Source organism: Zootoca vivipara, chromosome 1 (genome assembly GCF_965207765.1).
Source record: "Zootoca vivipara chromosome 1, rZooViv2.hap1.1, whole genome shotgun sequence".
NCBI lineage: Eukaryota > Metazoa > Chordata > Lepidosauria > Squamata > Lacertidae > Zootoca > Zootoca vivipara.
The window spans coordinates 87,388,604-87,409,643 of record NC_142582.1 but is presented as its reverse complement, the minus strand read 5'-3'; the positions used below and the strand labels follow the sequence as shown (position 1 = coordinate 87,409,643).

Below are 21,040 nucleotides of genomic sequence, written 5' to 3'. Positions count from 1 at the left end.
ATATTGGGAACATCAACAGGAACATGGAGAAATAACGAGATAGGTGTATGTATTGTATCAATAGGTAAACAAAATGTTCCTGTGGATTGTTATACTTATTCATAATCTTTATAATCAATCTTTCCATAAAAAATTCCAAAGAGAGCTAATTGTAAAATCCATAATTAAGACCCCCACACTTATCCACAAACGAGTAAACAAAGTGACAATGTAGTTAGGTAACAGCAACTAGTTAAAAACATAGGGATGCATCCAATTAAGTTATGCAAAGTAAAATTAATGAAATTAATGGGCCTAAGTTTGTTGTTGTTTAGTGATTTAGTCATGTCCGACTCTTCGTGACCCCATGGACCAGGGCCTAAGTTAGTCCTGTCCATTAATTTCAACACTTTACTCTGATTATGACTAATGTTGGATACCAACCATAATTAAATTAGAAATACAGATTAAAATACAACAACTTCAACCTAACAGACTAAGTCTCTCTTTAAATTAAAAGGTTTTTGCCTGTCAGTGGAGTGAAAACTACTACAAACATCCAAGGAAAATCCAGGGTAATCAAACATAACAGTGAAATTTTCCTCAGTGCAATTAATGGTGCTTTTAAGATTGCAACCCTCAATTTAAACTTTATCACCCTCCCTCATGGGCAAGGGTTGCTCATGGGAGATAAGACAACTGCTACTCTGGAGAAATAAGACAACTGTTACTCTGGATAAATTCACTTGAAAATACATGTGAATAAATCTTGTATCACATATTTTATTACCTGCTAACTTTAGGAAGAAGATGTTTTTCGGATTATTTGTCTTTAAAAAGTTCTCATAGAGGAACTGACAGATGATTCCTGCGAGTACAGTTCATACAAGAACATAAAAGGTAAAGGGACCCCTGACCATTAGGTCCAGTCGCGAACGACTCTAGGGTTGCGGCGCTCATCTCGCTTTACTTGCCTGAGGGAGCCGGTGTACAGCTTCCAGGTCATGTGGCCAGCATGACTAAGCTGCTTCTGGTGAACCAGAGCAGCGCATGGAAACGCCGTTTACCTTCCCGGTGGACCGGTACCTATGTATCTACTTGCATTTGGACGTGCTTTCGAACTGCTAGGTTGGCAGGAGCTGGGACCGAGCAACGGGAGCTCACTCTGCCGCGGGGATTCGAACTGCAGACCTTCTGATCGACAAGCCCTAGGCCCTGTGGTTTAGACCACAGCGCCACAGTACAGTTCATACAAGAACATATCTATACTCAAATGTTTCCTATCTGAAGAACAGTAAAACTTAACGAGATATTCACACATTATTTCCCTTATAAGGAAACATGAACCCCGCTTTGCCTTCTCTAGAAGGCAAAGTAACCAGGACAGGCTGGGGGCTGGCTGAAGCAGTTTTCTAGGCTCAAATCTCTTTGTGTTTCCCTGACCTCCTGGAGAAATGGAGGAGCTGCCACATACTGACCCTTTGTTGTCCTTGGTGGCACAAGCAGTACCTCACTCTGGAAACAGCATTTGCCAAAGACTGAAGAGCAGTTGCTGCCAGGTGAGGCACAGCTGCTTTCTGAGAGCACAGAAAAAAGCAAGGGAGCTACAGTACTTGTGGAAGCCTTCTAACTAGTTCTGTCTTCCTCTGTTAGCTAACAGTGGAAGGGCAGAGGCAAAACAGGTGGAGGGGAAGGCAAAAACAGGTTCCTCTTTGACTCAACCCAATGTCTAGGTAGGATCATTTTGTATTATCCACATGCAGCTATCCTGATGAGAAAGTGCTTTGATGACTCTCCTGGAATCAAATAATTTGGTGCAGATACCGGTATGTTTGCTGTCATTCTACAGACTGTGAACTCTCCCCTACGCCACCTTAAACTGTCCATTTCCACAGTGCAATATCAGTGATTATTCAACAGAATACAATTATTGTGATAGATACTAAGAGCAGATTGATAATAATGATTTACACATCAGGCTCTATATCTTTTTATTTAAGATACTGTTGACAATAATATATGCTCTATAAGGAATGTGTGTGTTTTATGGAACTATGCATGTTGCCAATTAAGCACAGAACCAAGCTTTCTCTGGATAATTAGAGATCATTGCTTTCATCATATTGATATAAGGAAGCAAAGTACTGAGCTCACTGTGCTATATCTGTGTCTAAAATGCTTCTGAATCTATTATGATCTCTGTTATCTTTGCCAATCCAAGAAGCATCGCAAACATCTAATTGCTCCACTGTTCTACCCTTAATCTGTAGACAAAATTACCATGCAGCAGATGGCAGGTCAATTTTGTAACTAATTAGCAGCATAACAAAGCCAGAAGTGTGTGTGTGTGTGTGTGTGTGTGTGTGTGTGTGTGTGTGTGTGTGTATATATATATATATATATATATATCAAACTGATACAATGACACCATCACAGAAATATTAGATTATTTAAGATTGGAAAAAGTCTTACGAGTCCTTCTGGAAGTGACACTCTTGTTTTTCACCACTTTAAAACTAATGGGATGGAAATCACTTAATGAACAGATTGATTACTAACTGGTTATATAAGCGATATTAAAATAATCCAAAAATTAATGCTCAATACTTGGTAGAACTCTGCTTGGAAAACTTAATGAGCAGTACAGAACATCTTGATTGCATACATTATTTTATTAGGGCCAATTGCATTAAAATGGTAAAATCTGTTTTTGGACTGGATAACTTTTGACTATAGGTAGGGGCTCACATGATTGCATGCTCCTCTATAACAAATTATTTCCTTTCTGTAGAAAATTAAATATGAGGCAAAAAGGTTTTCACCTAGCTTTCTCCATGACATGCTGTTTTTCTGTGTGGAGCAAATCCATAGGTAGGAAAGGAGTGCTACTTTCATAAAGGTTCACAAGGTTCTTTCAGTCTGAAAGAATCTAGTATGGCTTTCTCTGGAAAGGTATAGTGTGGCTATAGTTATCCATACTCTAGTAACCTCTAGGATGGATTACTGCAATGCACTTTATGTAGGATTGCCCTTGAAGACAATCTGGAAGTTGCAACTACAGTAGAATACAGTAGCTAGGGTGTTGGTGGAAGCATTGAACTATTAGCATATAGCATCTATCCTCAAATATCTACATTGGTTGCCAATATCCAGTATCCGTATCCAATACAAGCTGCTTATGTTGACATTTAAAGCTGTGAATGTGACCCAAATCTCCTTCTCCCATAGCAATCTGCCTGCATGTTAATATCAGTTGGGGGGGGGGTCTCCTGGTGATCCCAGCATTAAATGAGACATATAGTGGAGGGGGCATGGAAGTACCTTTTTAGGGGTGGCTCCATGTCTCTGAAACAATCTCTCCATGGAAGTAAGTCTTGCCCTGGGCAGGAACTTAAAACTGAAGCTGCTTCTGGGAATACCACCTATGAAAGTTCTGGTGAGGCAACTGCCTTGAGCTAATACCACCTGAGTCCAGTATGCCAGCATGGGAGATAGTCAACATTTTTTGTCAACTTTTAGAGACATGGGCTAAGTCATTTTTATGCTGTTGCTAACTATGCTATTTATATAATTTAGGATAATGATTTTAATGTTTTTGTTTATTATGTATTTTGCTTTATTTTTATTTGCAAACTGCCCTGTGATCATTTTGGTGAAGGGTGATACAGAAATCTCTCTCTGCATATACAGTGGTACCTTGACTTACGAAGACGTTCTGTTCCGCGGCCGTCTTTGTAAGTCGAGGTTTTCGGATGTCGAAGCGCACGGCGAAAAGACTTCCGGGGTTGTCGACTTCAGAAGTCGAAACCTTCGGAGGTCGAATCGTTCGGATGTCGAGTTATGACTGTATAGTGATGTCATTTCAATCCTGACTCTCTACCAGCAATCCTGACTCTCCAGCAATCAGGTAGCCCAGGCACAAGTTTACAATCTTAATGGTACCAATTAAAATGAAACACCTCAAAAGTCCTCATCCAATAATCCAATGAGCATTTACAGAGACTGTTTTAACTGAATTTCCAGTAGAGTTTTACTTGACCTTCATTTTATTACCTCTCTTTGCTAGACTATGCTTTATTGATCCCTTATGAATTTTTTTCTGTCACTTGTTCATTAAAACTGGCAACCATCTCTGTTAGCATTCTCATTATATCATCACTCTGAAATATACAGTTAATATGAAGTCAAAATTAAGCAATATGGCATGACAGGACTAAGCACTGGGGACTGAATTATCACAGTCCTGTTCCAACTCAATTCTCTATAGATCATAATGTACTCCATGGATCATTTGTACAGTGTTCTCTTCTCCCCTAATCTTTTTACCCAGCTGAATCTCCCAATTACTGCAAGTCACTTTTCCCATATTTGTTATATTAATATTTGAAAATGCAATGATTCTTACAATTTAATACATCAACCAATTTCACTTTGAAGATTTCGCCTCAAACCTGGAGCAAGAGATCCCCTTAATTAGCCATTTTGCACTTGGCAACAGTACACATGAGGCCCACAGAGAACATGTTAGGAGTCTACAATATTAAACCAAGGTCAGTGTCTAAATCAAGAAAAAATAACTTGCTTATCAGAACTCAGTTGCTAGTATCAGTTTAGTCTAAGATGAAGGAACAGAAACAAAGTCTCCAAGTAATTCTACACAAGGAGAAAAATTGAGAGCAAATAGGGCAGATGTTCAGATATCATCTTTCCCACATTTCTATCTTCATCCTTTTCTTCAAGTCTTTTTGGAGATGTAATGAATATTAAGCATTTCACTGTCAGAGCTGGAGTTACCGTTAGACACACCAAGGCAATTGCATCAGGTGTCATGATCCTGAGACGGCATATCCCACTGCTGTGCCTACTGACTGCCACTGGAGAAGCAGTGAGAAGCAGTGAGCTCTCACTGCTGTGATTGCCTTTCTTCACCTCTCTGGCAATGGAGTGGTGGGGGAGGGGCAGGAAGCACCGTGGGTAGTGTTGGAGCTCCTGCCCCCACCCCCAGCACCAGAAAAATGAGAAATGGTGGCTAAAATGAGAAGTGAAATGAAACAACATTTCATTTGTGTGATCATTTACATAACTGTGTCATCAAATGGCTTAAGCATAGGAAAAGGGTAACTGAAGTCCCATCCATTGGCCTAGCTAGGACAACTGCCATTTGACTCCTCAGCTCCCAACATTGTCTCCATCCACAGCCAATCTACCAGGCTGCATCAGAAGAGGTCATTCCCCGGCCCCCACTTTTGCAGGGAATAACTTAGAAATACTTCCAATCATCATCTAAAAATGGGAAGTGGACATAATAATTAAGAATTGGTGCCTGTGTTTGTGTATTTGCCTATTCCTTTCTTTTTCCTTTTGTTATGTTTCTTGCAGTGTAAGCTATTATTTTTAATGGCATACTACTTCGAGTGATTTAGAAAAAAGCCAATATATAAAGGTATTAAATAAACAGACTCTATATATCTATATCTATAGGCTATGTAGCAGTTGAATATTTTAAAAAATGATTTAATGAGTATTATGGGAGATGAAAGTTAGAATTCTACACTCACTATGGTGGGCAACCATTTTCCTTGGAGGGCTCTATTGCCTTAGGGGTAATCTGTTTAGGATGCGTGCTAAAACACCCCCCCCCACTCTCTTGCAAGGAATGGGAAGTGATGCTCTTATCACAGAAACATAGGAAACTGCCTCATAGTGAGTTATTTTTTATGCATACTTTTTTAAATTAAAGCTTTTTTTGATACAAGTTAAAGGGGAGGAAGAAAGAATGAAAGAAGAATAGAGAAAAGAAAAAAGAAAGAAAGAGAAAAGAAAAGGGCTTCTGATTTTTCTTCTGTCAGTTACATAAAAAGAATTATTCAAAACTTTAACTCCACAACACCATTCAACTATTCCACTTTCCATGAACCAGTATTTTTCCAATCTTCAAACCCAAATATCACATGTTCATCTTCCTTTTCACGCAAAAATGTCCAAAACAGGTTTCCAATTAATATTGATAAATGTCAGCAATAGTTTTTCTCTAATTAACAGTATCACCTTGGCCACCAACAATTTCAGCAACCATGCCTCCATATTAAATAATGGTAACTCTTTCCCACTCTGAGGGCATAGGAATCTCTCCACTGTGAACATACCGGTACATTGAAAAAGTATTCCATATCCATTGGTCTGGACTATGTTCTGTATCCAATTTCCACTTCCTGATGTATTTACCACGTTTTTCCAACCTTATCTATTCCATTTCCATGTGTGTTTCTTCCATTCTTTTCCCAAAAAGAATGCCAGGGATTTAATAGCTTTATTCCATGTGACCACTCCAAGTAAAACAATTTCTCTCTCAATTCCATTGATATCAGATAATTCAGATATATCCCCATCACTATATAACTTCATTTTTGTTTCCCAAAATCTCAGCTTTATCATTCAGTTGCTTCATTTCTCCATACACTTGTATAGTAGGTTCTTCCATTTCGTCAGATGTTCCTTCTACCTTTGCCATAGTTTCATCTCTCAGCCCTGCCATAGTTTCATTTCTCAGTCCTTTGTCACCTAGATCCTCTATGTCATTTATGATCCCATTTCACATTTCAACCATCTCTTGTTTAGTTTCATTCCTCATTTCATTTACTCCTCCTCCTAATCTTTGTCAATTTTTAATCTGTTTTTTCCTCTAAAGCCTCTATTTTTCTGTTAAGAGACTTTGTTAGCTCTGTCAGAATATCCACAGTAAGCAAGGACCCTGGAGTTCTCCTTCTTTATCCCACCTCTTTCCCCCCTTCTGCCTCTCTCTTTTCTCTTCTTGTAAGTGGCATGTTGAAGCCTTTCCTGCTTCACTTTTTAAAATTATTATTAGTTCTGTCTCTAAACAGCTTCTACCACTTCAGCAATTTCACAGCTTGCAAGACCTTAACTTTGTCACTGAGTGATAGCAGCTCTCCAGTGTTTCAGACTGGAGGTCTCTCCCAGGCCAACTTGGAGCTTCTGCGGATTAAACCTGAGAACTTCTGCATGTAAAGCAAACACTCTATCATTGAGCCACACCAGTTCTTCATGGCTCTTCCCATTCAAATAGACAGAGAAGCATTTAGGGCTGCTCCAGCTATTGAAATTAATATTAAAAGTTTAATACTACATTTTCTCTGAGTTTCAATAAAAAGAAAATTCTAACTGTGACCTCCTTGCCTTCATTGCTTTATCTAGGGGAGGGTGGGGGAGGCACAGCAGACAACTGCAAACCAGGGTCCACGTGAGGAAACCTGAGAGCTTGAGGGGAGGAAATACTGTGCAAGCCCAAAGCTTTTTTACCAACTTCATTACTCCTTTCCCCACTCAAGCTCCAAGATGGCCCTTCTTGATCCCTACAAGTCATCCCTCCACCCTCTCCAGCCAGTGTTCGTGGAACAGAAAGCAACTGGTGAGATTATGGTTCAGGAGGGGAGGTAATGTAGGAGAGGGGGAATACCTATCAGATGAGCCATCTGGGAGACACAGCTGTCTGGGAGATGCAAAACTGCATTGGGATTCCTCGTGGGAGTGAGGACATTAAAGCTTCTACTTCCTAGCGATCCCGATGCAGCCAAGATCGCTGCCCTTATACTGATACCAGGTCGTGATATTTTGCAGCAAGAGGTGAGGGGAAGGAAGCATTTGCAGCCAAGGGCTACATGGGGCCTGTGGTTGCCTGCATATGGTATTTGTGGTTAATAAGGAAAGAGATGTGTGTTTGTTGGGGGGAACAACTCTCAATCATATTTTAAGTGATTCAGATAATACAGTACAGGCTCAGTTAGCTTGAGAAAGGCATATACTAATGGAGAAAGCTAGGGAGGCAGTTGACTGCCTGCTAGTTGAATCTCTAGCTTGTGGCTCTTGATGGAACTATTTACTTTCAGTGACACTGACAATTAACATGCCTGATATGTTCTAAGAGTACAATACAGAAGTACTCTTATTGATAAAATCAAAATAAATAATAAAATAAAATAAATAATAAACTTTCAACTGTTTGCTTCCAGCACTTGTTTCAGATACAACTGAAGTGCTTCACGTTAACCATCCTCCAAAATAATTTAATGCTTTGAATGTAATTACACTACACTTTATAAAGAGGTCAAGTTTAGCAAAAAGACAAAATTAGTGTCCTGTGTACATTAGTCATGCTCTCAGAAGTCACTAAACAGCCGGAAACAGTGGCGGTTTGTATTTGATGCAGATATCTTATTGAATATTGTATTCTGAATTTCCAAAAGTCTAGAGACTAACATATATTAATGGTAAAAAAAAATAGACAAAAGGAGAATACAAGACCTTCACATATTTTACTGCTAAAACTATCTTTCTTGATTTATAACCCACACCTAACAGATTATACAGTGGACGCTTGAGTTGCGAAGGTGATCCGTGCGGGAGGCACATTCACAACCCGCAGTGCCGCGTCTGCGCACGCGCGGGTTGCGATTCAGCAGTTCTGCGCATGTGCAAAGTGTGATTTAGCGTTTCTGCACATGCATGATTGCTGAAACCTGAAATTAACCTGTTTCGGTACTTCCGGGTTCGGCGCGATGCGCAACCCGAAACATCTGTAACCCGAGGTATGACTGTAGCTGCCTGTCTCAATGTCAAAAGATTCCTTGCATGTGAGAATTTAAGGCTAGTGTGCAAACTGTGCATTTCATAACAACTATTAAGCATGATTGACATAGAATCTGGGCCACTGTCTTAATACAGATTTATTTTTAATAAACTTTATTTTCAATAAAAAAATATTCAAAATGGAGTTAATGATTTTAATGGTATAAATATACTAAGATGTGGTTGATATGGGAGAATCTGATTTTGAAGATAAGGGATTCTAGAACTGTGGACTCATGGCCCAACCCTAAGGATGCTTACTCAAGAAGTGTGCTTAAGATCACAGCCTTAGAAACAATGGCTGAACTTCTTAAAAAAGAAAGAAAGGGTGATTTATAAAGAATCTTGTCTATGATAAATATATTCAACTATACGTGTGCCAATTTATTCACCAAACATATGAGAGAGATTTATAGTGATAGGCTGGGATAATAATAATAATAAAATAATAATAATAATAATAAATGTTTTATTGGTTACAAACACTTAACATTCCAAGAGCTGCTTAAGCCTGCCCACCTAGGAAGTTTCAAAAGATGTCACCATGTTCAATGCTATTTACTCCCAAGCTTGTTTAGGATTGTAGCCTTATAGACTTAAGGCTTATGGGTATAATACTTAGCACTTATTCAGCATATCTAAAAATAAGAGATAATTTTTTAGTGCTTGTATTGGTGACACCTTTAGTTTGATACTAATTGTTTAAACTGTTTAATCTTAGGCAATGATAATCCTATTACAAATACAAATATAGATTTGTCAGAACATTCTGTTTATCTCACTGATGATAATGGTCATCATGTATCCAAGAGAGACACATGTTTAATTCTTCTCTACCTTTCTGAAAGTCAGCCAATAAAGTGATTTAAAACCATATTATGAATAGTCCCTGGATGTCATTCCCCAAACCAGAAGTTTTCTTGAAACACTTGGAATATAATAAACAAATAAACAAATAACAATAGTGTGTTTTTTTCAAAATATTTCCACAGTTGAAAGCTTAATGTCTAAGTGGGTCATTATGGAGACTGAATAATTAGTATATACGGTATATAGTTAACTATCATGTGAAAAAATATCTGATGAGTCATCACTTGCCATAACTAATAAACAGGGTTTCTTTGAATTTCAGTATTAAGAAATACATTGGAATGGCATATTTTATATTCAGTGAAATGTCTAGACAGATTGTTCTTTCATTAGTCATTATTGACTGAAAGCAGACCAAATAATCAGAAAAAACTCAAGCTGTGGAAACTATTGCTTTTAAGAGCTCAGATGAGAACACACTTTCAAATGTGAACAAGCAATAAACAAAGGTATACAATAATGACAGATGATGTTCAGGAGACACAAATCTGTAATAAGTATTCAGAAATCCATCTAGATTTTCAGATGCTCCCTGAGAAGTAATGTTGAAAATGGCATGTACTTTTTCAACTAAACATGCTGCAATGCAGGTCTGACTTTTCTATAATGAAAGCTTCTTACTTCAATACAAATGAAATACAAGTAATTTTAAAAAATGCAACAACAAAAATTAATGAAGTAAATACAGTCATGGGAAAAAGAAAGTGCACCTTCTTTGAATTCTGTGGTTTTACATATGAAGACATAAAAAAAATCATTTGTTCCTTAGCAAGTCTTAAAATCAGGTAAATGCAACCTCAGATGAACAACACATGACATACTACACAGTGTCATGATTTATTTGACAGAAATAAAGCCAAAATGGAAACGCCATGTGTGAAAAACTAAGTACACCTTATGATTCAATAGCTTGTTGAACTACATTTAGTAGCAATAACTTTAAGTAATTGTTTTATGTAGGACTTTATCTGTCTCTCACATCGTTGTGGAGGAATTTTAGCCCACTCACCCTGAGATTGTTTTTTTTTTTCAATTTCTTTGAACATTGAACTCCTGAGAAAATTGGCAACTGTCATGAATGTTTTCCACTTTTGAATAATCTTTCTCACTGTAGAATTATGGACTTAAAATTGGTTGGAGATGGTCTTAGAACCCTTCCCAGTTTCATGGGCACCAGCACTTGCTTCTCTAAGAGGATTGTGCATTTCTCCTTGGCATTATGTTAAAACTCACCTGAATGCTCCAGACCAGCAAACTGCTAAAACGTCAGCTTTTATAGAGGTGGCCACACTTGCTGATGATCAATTAAGCAAGGACATTTTATTAGCAACCCCTGCCTGCTACTTAGCCTCGTAATTCCTATGAAAGCAGTAAGGGTGTACAGTCGTACCTTGGTTGATGAATGGAATCTGTTCCAGAAGTCCATTCGACTTCCAAAACCAAGACGTGATTTCTGATGGCTGATTGGCCCCAGAAACAATTTGGACAGCCGAAACGGACGTTCGGGTTCCAAAGAACATTCACAAACTGGAACACTCACTTCCGGGTTTGTGGTGTTCGGGAGCCAAAACGTTCAAGTTGCAAGGCGTTCATCAACAAAGGTATGACTGTACTTAGTTTTTCACACATGATTTATCCATCTTGGCTTTATTTTTGTTAAATAAATCATGACACGGTGTAATATGTCATGTGTTGTTGTTCATCTGAGGTTGTATTTACCTAATTTTAAAACCTGCTAAGGAACAAATGATTGCTATTATGTCCTGATATGTAAAACCACAAAATTCAAAGAGGGTGACTTTCTTTTCCCCATGACTGTAAATAAATGATTGGTCTGATTGTAACTTGATAAAAATTTACTTCTGTTTACATTTTCTGTTTTCTACATAGAACAGGCTTAGCGTAGTGGTTATAGTGTGGGAGACCAAGGTTCAAATTCTCTCTCAGCCATGAAACTTACTGACCTTGGGCTAGTCACTGTTCTTGGACTAACCTATTTCACAGAATTTGAGCATAAATTGGGAGGAGGAGAACTACATACCCCACCTTCAGATCCTAGGAGAGAAGGTGGGATATAAATGGAATGACAAACAAATACATTTTAAAAACATTTCACGTTTGATCTTGCCGTGACAGCAGCACTGCATCATCACACACACATGCATCAAATTCTTCATTGGTCTACCATCATATCGCCTTGCCATTTCTCCTGCCACTCAGCTCCCAGCTCTTGTCTAAACTCATCACCTTACAGAGAAACCCTGACACAGATTTATGGGGTGTTCCCCCCCCCAGCCTGTGCATCTGGTGGGGGGCAGTTTTGCCAATCCGTAGGTATGCTTCTGGCTATGGGCATTCTCTAACATCCTTAGGACTTCAACTTTTTGGCCTTTTCTTACTCTTTCTTTCTTTCTTTCTTTCCTTCATCTTTTCTTTTCCCCCGTCTCATTAATTGTATTTATTTATTCACCACACATATATCTCACCTTTCATCCAAAGATCTCAAGGTGGCATTCATGGTTCTCCCCCTTATCATTTTATCCTCACAACAGCCCTGTGGGATCGGTCAGGTCACCCATGTAACTTCATCGAGGATTTGAACCCTGCTGGTCTCCCCATGTCCTAGCTGGTATATCTATGACTCTGCTTCTCTTTCCCCATCTCTCAGTACATTTCTACGTGAATCTATCACACAATGGCATTCTCTCTACTTTACTGATGATCATCTGCATATCCCTCCAAAAATTTTTGCATCACTATCACATGTACCAGTGAATCTATGTCGTCCCAATCTACCCCATCCTTGGCTCTTAGATGTGCCTGTGTATGCATGCTCCCACCCACCTTATAGGTAACCCCCCCCCCATCTCCTAAACCTTCCATCCCTTACAGGCTTGAACCTAACTTAGCATCCCAGTTCCATGAAGTCAAGCACATTCCCATTCACCATCTGGGAGAGCTGGGTGGCAATGTATACTTTTGTCCCCTATGGCAAAATCTGTAAATCCAGCACTGGACCAATCACACGCAGTGTGGGATTGTTGGTGAAAAATAGTGTTTTTTTTAATCAATGGAAAGAACTTTCTGCCCTTGCTTAAAAAGAAATTAGTTTGGAAAACCCATAGTGGTAAGAAAAAAGTCTGAACCCACAAAAGGCTAAAGCTCCAAGTTGTTGAACTCCCTAGTCAGAGAGGGATGTATTTCTCTCTACAGGAAATCAATTCTGTTTCCAAGGACAAAATACGCCATTGTCAGATATTTAAAAATAACCACTGTATGGAAAATAAGTCAAAGAGTTATAAACATGCAGTACATACTTATCTCCCACAATCCCCAAGTTGATTGTTGGGTACCCATGTTCTTGAATTGTTGCTAGAAGAGTTGAACGATTACTGTCTCTAATCTTTCCTGGTAGCAGGTCATCTTCAGGATTCAATAGCTATAAAACCAGAATCAAAATTCCTGAATATTCACCTTCACAGCGAATAAAACAGCTGTTTGTAGATGTTTTGATGTTGGACTACTGCAACATGCTCTATGTGGGGCTACCTTTGAAGGTGACCAAGAAACTACAACTAATCCAGAACATAGCAGCTAGACTGGTGACTTGGAGTGGCTGCCGAGACCACATAACACCGGTCCTGAAAGACCTGCATTGGTTCCCAGTACGTTTCTGAGCACAATTCAAAGTGTTGGTGCTGACCTTTAAAGCCCTAAATGGCCTTGGCCCAGTATACCTGAAGGAGCGTCTCCACCCCCATCGTTCACTAAGTCCAGCGCCGAGGGCCTTCTGGCGGTTCCCTCACTGCAAGAAGCAAAGCTACAGGGAACCAGGCAGAGGGCCTTCTCGGTAGTGGCACCCACACTGTGGAACGCCCTCGCATCAGATGTCAAATAAATAAATAAATAAATAAATAAATACATACATACATACATACATACATACATACATAAATAAATATCGGACTTTTAGAAGACATCTGAAGGCAGCCCTGTTTGGGGAAGCTTTTAATACTGGGTGAATCATTGTATTTTAAAATTCTGCTGGAAGCCGCACAGAGTGGCTGGGGAAACTCAGCCAGATGGGCAGGGTATAAATAATAAATTATTATTATTATTATTATTATTATTATTATTATATTTGACTTTCTATTCCAAACAACCCATGAGTGACAAGCCAATAACAAACTTTGTTTATCTCTGCTCTAAGCAGGGTGGAGTGAAACAGGAGTGATTGAACAGTATGCACTAGCATGCTGCTCATTCACAGGAAGACATAAACCATGTGAACTATTAATGGTGCTGGTAGTGAAACTAAGGAGAGGGAAGAAGGGGGAAGTCTGAATCTTTTCATCACAAGTATTCTGTATGATTGGTATAAACACTGCTTTGCATCAGGCCTTCTCCAAACCATGAATTGTATCATCCTTTCCCCATCCTCTTTGTCTCCTTCTACTTCAAATCTCTAGCACCCAACCTCTGCTTTTTGTTGAGAATTTCCACCTTTGACCATAGATGTATAGCTGTATTTCTTCTATTAAACACTGAATCACATCTCTTCCTGGTCACCTTCTCAACCAATGTCCTACCTCTTTATTTTGCAATCCCAGTAAGTTTATCTTTGGTTTTAAACATTTGGGTAATAGTGGTTAATTTTTTACTTTTGCATTAAGTCCATACATATAAAGTAAATATAGCACATTTACAGAATCTTCCTGTGAAAGCAGGCACAAAAATAATAGTTTTTGGCAGAAAATCATCATTAACATTGGAAACAGTCCATAAAATGGTGCTGGCAGCTTTAGTCAAAATACAACTGCCATGCTTGTAGAAGTTTGGTTAGCAGATCTTTCCTTACTTCATTCCCTGTGGACATTACTGCAACCACTGGAAACTTGTTAACTTCAACTTCTGTTACTCCAACAGTTGCTAGGAGACCTATCTCTGATGGACCCATATGGGTTCCCTTGGCCAGCACACATTCACCTCTCTTAATGTCATGTCCTATAGGTCTAGAAATGCATCAGAAAAGGAAAAAAAAACACAGATTCAAGTTATCTGACCAAACACCAAGTAGGGCTGAGAAAACTTATAAAATTTCAAAAGCTATTTATGCTAGACACATATTAAACTGCTATTTTAGTTTTCAAAAGCAGTATGTAGTTGTGAAAACACGTAATTCACTCACCTGATATCTTGGCCTGGTCGAGCCTGCACCAGAATGCGCACCTCAAGTTCTTCGGTGCCCTGCATTAAAAGAAACAAGTTTTCTTCATATGTGTTAAACAAAGTTAAATAAGGTACTATCTCTTATCAACCTTCATTGGGTATGAATGAAACTCAAAGTATGTTATAGAATGTTCTGTTCATATCAGATTTAAGCTCATATAATTCAAACATACAGGCAACGTCAGAGTTATGTGTGTCCAATTTATGCGCGACTGCAACTGCACGCATCACAGCAACCCATAAGTGGCCAGAAAAGGGTGCGGAACAGGAGTGGGGCAGGGGTGTAACAGGCTTATGCGCACTCCACCGTCACACACAATGACCCAGAATGCAACTCACATGCAAACTGGGAGGTTGCCTGTATTATTTTTAAAATGTGTTCTAGAGAATGTTAAAATCCTACTATAGTTTTGAGTCTATTGTGCTGGAAAAAGTGATAATTTTCCAATTGTATCTTCTGTATTTGATTCAGAATATTGAGAAGAGCAGGGGTGTATTGAAATGGCATTTCTGTGCGCTCTGGCTTCTGTCACGGTGTCCCATTGTGCCAGAAGCAGTTTCGTCATGCTCGCCACATGACCCGGAAAGCTGTCTGTGGACAAACGCCGGCTCCCTCGGCCTGAAGCGAGATGAGCACCGCAACCCCATAGTTGCCTTTGACTGGACCTAACTGTCCAGGGGTCCTTTACCTTTACTAATTGAAACTAATAACAGTTTACATGCCAGCTCAGTAATCATGAAACATAAAGGAAAAGGCTTAATTGGTATGCACCGAAACTGTAGTTTTGCATTGACATCACAGGGTCATCAGGTGAAGCTCTTGCTCCACCTGGTGGACAACAGTAGGAGAAAACTCTTGGGAAGAAGGCAGCTCCCATTTCAGTTTTGTGAATTCTCGAAGCCTGAACAGCCATGGAGGTCACACATATGCATTAAAGGAAACAACCTAACTGCCTACTTCCCTAACTCTAACTTACTAGAATTTAAGAAGAGCTGCTGCCAACTGGGCTGTAAAAACATCAAAACGTCATGTTGCAGTCCATACTAAGGTGTGGCCCCAGTGACCCTATGTGGTCAATGTAAAACTATCCTTCAGGTACCCATTGTACATTTCCCCATTGACATCATAGTTTCATTGGGTTGGGATATATAAAAGCTTTCCCAATTATGGTAGGTCCTAACTGCAACAATATGCACCATTACTGTGGGAGGGCCTGCTGCTTCTGCTTAGGTGAAAATATCCATTTTATAGTGCCTCGGGCAGCCATCCCGCATACCCCTGCAAGGGTAAAGAAGAAAGGTAAAGAAGGCCACTGAGGCAGCTCCTTCCCCAGTTGAGTGAACTGTCATAGCTATGCAGGCGCAATATTGTTTTCTTGCCCAGTATAGGGGTGGGATGAAAGGAGCAATATGTGTCTCCATTTGTCTGAAGTCCTTAGTTCTGAAACTGAAATGGGAGCTGCCTAGTTTTCCTTCTGTCTTCATCTGCCAGATGGAGCTAGAGCCCAGCCTGATGACCCTATGATGTTAGTGGGAACATGGATGTGTGGGGAAGGATAAAATACCTCTCCTTCTCCTAGTGATAAACTGACAGACAGGTTGAGAATGCTTTTAAAAATAAAAATAATAAAAATACTCTTACTAATTGATTAAGAAATTATTTTAAACACATCTACATGTGGCAAAATCTGTGAATCACCCCGAGACCCCCCAGGTATAGTGTGGTATATAAATAATAATAATAATAATAATAATAGGTGGATTTTTAAGGATTCTGGAGGGATCTCTTAAGCATGCAATCGCTAAAGCTTTAAATAGCACTTTTGAGACCTATGTAACATAGGATAAATGAAATGCCTCAGTCCCCCATCTTCCAGTAGTCCCTCATCCTGCTCTCATCAGTCCTAGTCATTACCTGCCTCAATTCAATCAAGGCAAAACTAATGATAAAAATTCAATGCAAACAGAAGCAAGAACAGAGATTGCAAAATTGCACAAACTCTTATTTGTTTCAAATGTGTATTTTTATGTATAGCTACACTTATTTGATTATGGACTGCTGAGTGATTCTCTGGAGCCATGCTGCTGTACGTAGCAGGAACAAGGATGTTTAACGTTCTCACTCACATCATCTGATTCCCTGATGAGTTCTGTGTCTTCCACCTGCACCACAGCGTCAGCACCACAGGGTATTGGAGCACCAGTTGTAACTCTCATTACCTGACCAGGCATTACAGTTTGAGTTGGCTGAAAAATATCAGGGAATGTAATTTTAATTTTTTTAAAGGAACAGGAGGTCCCAAGAGGCACTAAATTATGCAGAAATAACTTGGAATGAAAAAAAGTATATTAGTGACATATTTTCTTACCGAATTTTGATTAGCTCTATTCACATAAAGACCATTAAAACAAATTGCATATATAAAAATAATTTAAAATTTATATTTATATAAAACAGTTTAAAGCAACAACAGCACATACATAAAATCAACAGAGAGCTGCTTTTGACATGGTATGGAATGGTCCTGCTGATCGGATGGTATCTGTGGGATACCTTCTCCTCTATAACACAGTGAATTTGTAGGGTGTATGGCACTCTTTTAGGTATCCTGGACCCAAGCTTTATAGAGCTTTATATACCAATACTAGCCCCTTCAGCCTAGCGTGGTAACTAATTGGCAGCTAGTGGCTGACATGCTCTACAAACTAGGCTGCCTATAGAATCATCACAAATTATTTATACTTCCCTTTTAAAAGCAGTGAAATGTTTACACCGTATCATACTATGGGAAAACACTTTATTAATAAAGGAAAATTAAAATATAGTGCACTTACTTGTTCACCAGCTTGGGATTCCCCAATGATGAAACGATCCCCAGGTCCATCAGCAGCTGTAAATAATACAGCAACAAGATAGTTACAATTGTTGCTTAAACAGACATTAATATGATTATTACTATTGTTCTTTAATTCATAACTCTTCCTCCAATTCCAAATCCACTTGGCAATTATGATTTCTGTAGATTTTTTAAAAAAATCTGAGCTGAGAGGGCTGACTGTGTATCCCACATTCTGTTGGCTGGAAAAAGGTCAGAAGAGGGGACAGCTATCAGATATCTCTCCCTTCTCCTTCATGTTCCTTCACCCTGGGGTGCTAATTAAAAAAGCCCCCAAAGAACAATATTGAGTAGAACACAGCTCAATGTTTCAAATAAAGTTACTTTTAAAGGTACAGTATGTACAAAAAACATGAAGAGACTATTTGTGTTTGTTCTGTAACCTGAATCAAATTCATAAAGGGAAGGACTAACATGTCCGCTTGCCCTTTCATCACTGAACATGTAAAACAGGCACCCCCAAACTCGGCCCTCCAGATGTTTTGGGACTACAACTCCCATCATCCCTAGCTAACAGGATCAGTGGTCAGGGATGATGGGAGTTGTAGTCCCAAAACATCTGGAGGGCCGAGTTTGGGGATGCCTGATGTAAAACAATCTCGTGTAAAGCTGAACTGTCAAAAACATTATTTCATGGTCAAAACCACGAGTATTTACCTCTGACAGCATAGCCATCTTTTACTGAAGCTGGGAAGGGTGGTAGGTTGTCTTTTGCATAAACATCTTGGGCAAGGACTCTGCCCATTCCATCTAATATGAGAGAGGGAAAATCTTTGTTAGCAAACATGGACTGCAAAATAGTTCCAATGACAAACTAAGTTCATATGTGCACAATACTGCTAATAAAACAGGAGTGGAGAATGTGTGGTCCTCCAGATATTGTTGGACTCCAAGTGTCATCAGCCCCAGCCAGCATGGCCCATGATCAGGGATGATGGGAGTTGTGGTCCAGTAACATCTGGAGGGCCACAGTTTCCTGGCATAAAAGAAGCTTTCAATTTATGTCAACGATAATTAGTGACTAGAGAAATTCAGTCTGGAACAGAGGGAAAATATTAGATTCAGCCAGCCATCAATTTACATTCCAATTAATATGGAGATAGTGAGAGCAAGGACAGGTAACAGAAGAGTAAATAGGTCAACCTCTTATTTACTTATCCATCCTTTGTTCAAGGAGTGCAAGAGGGTGAACAAACCTCCCCAACTGTATTCTATCCTCGGAAAGCTATGAATGGGGGGGGGGCTTATTCAGAAAAGAGAACACTGTATACCACATGCTTTTATTAGCTGTGAGCAGAACATCAGCATTCGTGATGAGCATTTCCCCCTAGTGTATATCCTAACTGCTGCCACCTTCTCACTCACCTTGCCCAAAAATGGTTTATTGGTGCCTGGGAGGTAGTTAGCACAGACTTTTTTTGTAACTGTTGCAACACTATGTCATTCAAGGCAGTGGGGTACACATCATCATGTAATAAAGTGGTCACCACACCCCTCGATTCACCCAGTCAACCCTCCACAGCTGACACAAACCAGCCAGGATTGATGTGGGTCAAGACAGCATGTAGTAGGTTGCAGAGCTACAAGTGTCTTGTCCACATCTTCAGCATCAATAGCTGAAACTAACAGAAGAAAATTGCATACGATGGTATATCAGACACCTCAACAGACGTATGTTATTCAAGTCCACATGAAGCCAGGTGATTTCTTCCCTTCAAAATTCCCTGCAAATATGACACAGTAGGTCTCTGAGGGCTCAAAGACTCAGATGAAAGCAACCCTGTATCACTTGGAAAGGTCTGTTGGATGGGTACTTGAGGATGCAATGGAGGTGGCAACATAGGCCTTTTGCTATAGTTTCAGGCCTTAGCAACAATTGTGGTTCATCTCTGTTACATAAGTCACTAATTTGCTTCTGACTGGGTCGGTCCACACACAGCAGTATCATATAGTTGCAATGAAATATGTGCATTTTTATTGGCCAATATTTCTGATATTTTCATACTTTTGTCATCATGATATTAACCTCTACTTGAGATTCAAGAGACTAAACAGTGAACTAGGCTTAATTGCAACAATTCTAACCTGTAGGCAAACCATTCTCTCAAATTCAGTCCCCTCATATGCAATATGGGGATAGTAACACATCCACTCCAACTAAAGAATTGTTGTAAAGATTACCAAGACAGGGGTCTGCTTTGCATGTAATGCAGCAAAGCCATGATTTATTAGACCATGGTTTACTAGATTGTCTAAACCCTGTCCTGTAGCTTAAAAGGTAAAGGGTAAAGGACCCTGACCATTAGATCCAGTCGTGACCGACTCTGGGGTTGCGCGCTCATCTCGCATTATTGGCCGAGGGAGCTGGCGTACAGCTTCCAGGTCATGTGGCCAGCATGACAAAGCTGCTTCTGGCGAACCAGAGCAGCACATGGAAACGCCATTTACCTTCCCGCTGTAGCGGTTCCTATTTATCTACTTGCATTTTGACGTGCTTTCGAACTGCTAGGTTGGCAGGAGCTTGGACCAAGCAACAGGAGCTCACCCCGTCACAGGGATTCAAACCGCCGACCTTCTGATCAGCAAGCCCTAGGCTCAGTGGTTTAACCCACAGCGCCACCTGTCCTGTAGCTCAAACATTATTTATTAACCATGAACAAATCACACCGAAAAGCCATGATTTGTTTCATTGGTTTATCAACCTTGGGTTATGTTACCAATGGATTAGTGTGATGTGAGAACTTGTCTCTTGTATATAAAATGTGCCGAACCCTAAAGAGCTATGCATTACGCAAAAAGCAAGTAAAAAAAAAATCAACAATGCTCCCCTTCCTTACTTTCTGGATGTTTGAGGCTATATGAAATACCTCGATAATTTATTATTTCTGTTCCAAGCACTGGGGTCATCTCCAGCACTGTGATGAAGGCTTTGTCCATAGATGTTAATGGAAATGGAGACATACGGTGTCTTCTTGCCACCTTTGTAATGTCTACAGCACTATGACCTGCAGAAGATGAATGTGTATGTTAGGAGGGGAAAGGAACATGGTATTTTCTCAGGAAGATAACATTGTGATATAAACATTTCGCTACCACTTAGCAGTTGCTTGTCAACAATACAGTCGCACCTTGGATCCCAAACGCCTTGGCACTTGGACGTTTTGGCTCCTGAACGCCACAAACCCAGAAGTGAGTGTTCTGGTTTGTGAACGTTCTTTGGAACCCGAATGTCTGACGTGGCTTCTGTGGCTTCTGATTGGCTGCTGGAGCTTACTGCAGTCAATCAGAAGCTGCACTTTGGATTCCAAATGTGGGGAAAGCAATGTGAGGGTAGGGCTAAAAGTGTGGCCCTGCTCCTCACTCTATACTTATGTCCTAAGCACGAGTAACATTTGAATAGGAATAAATTCTTGACTATACCC

The 21,040-nt window shown here is 39.7% G+C and overlaps 1 protein-coding gene across 41 annotated transcripts in view; it reads right to left on the bottom strand.

Annotated features, from left to right (window-relative positions):
• GPHN (gephyrin) overlaps positions 1–21,040 on the bottom strand; it is a 223,035-nt gene that overhangs the window by 13,119 nt on the left and 188,876 nt on the right. For 23 of the 41 annotated variants that reach the window (XM_060274044.2, XM_060274051.2, XM_060274066.2 and 20 more), the window contains 7 exons: positions 20,456–20,623; positions 18,276–18,368; positions 17,557–17,612; positions 16,849–16,968; positions 14,681–14,739; positions 14,351–14,504; positions 12,810–12,931 (listed from right to left, as the gene is read on the bottom strand). In XM_060274044.2, the coding sequence (XP_060130027.1) occupies positions 12,810–12,931; positions 14,351–14,504; positions 14,681–14,739; positions 16,849–16,968; positions 17,557–17,612; positions 18,276–18,368; positions 20,456–20,623 (772 nt within the window). The remainder of the gene's footprint in view (positions 1–12,809; positions 12,932–14,350; positions 14,505–14,680; positions 14,740–16,848; positions 16,969–17,556; positions 17,613–18,275; positions 18,369–20,455; positions 20,624–21,040) is intronic. The other 18 variants (XM_035113931.3, XM_035113948.3, XM_088669484.1 and 15 more) reach the window with 1 other exon arrangement.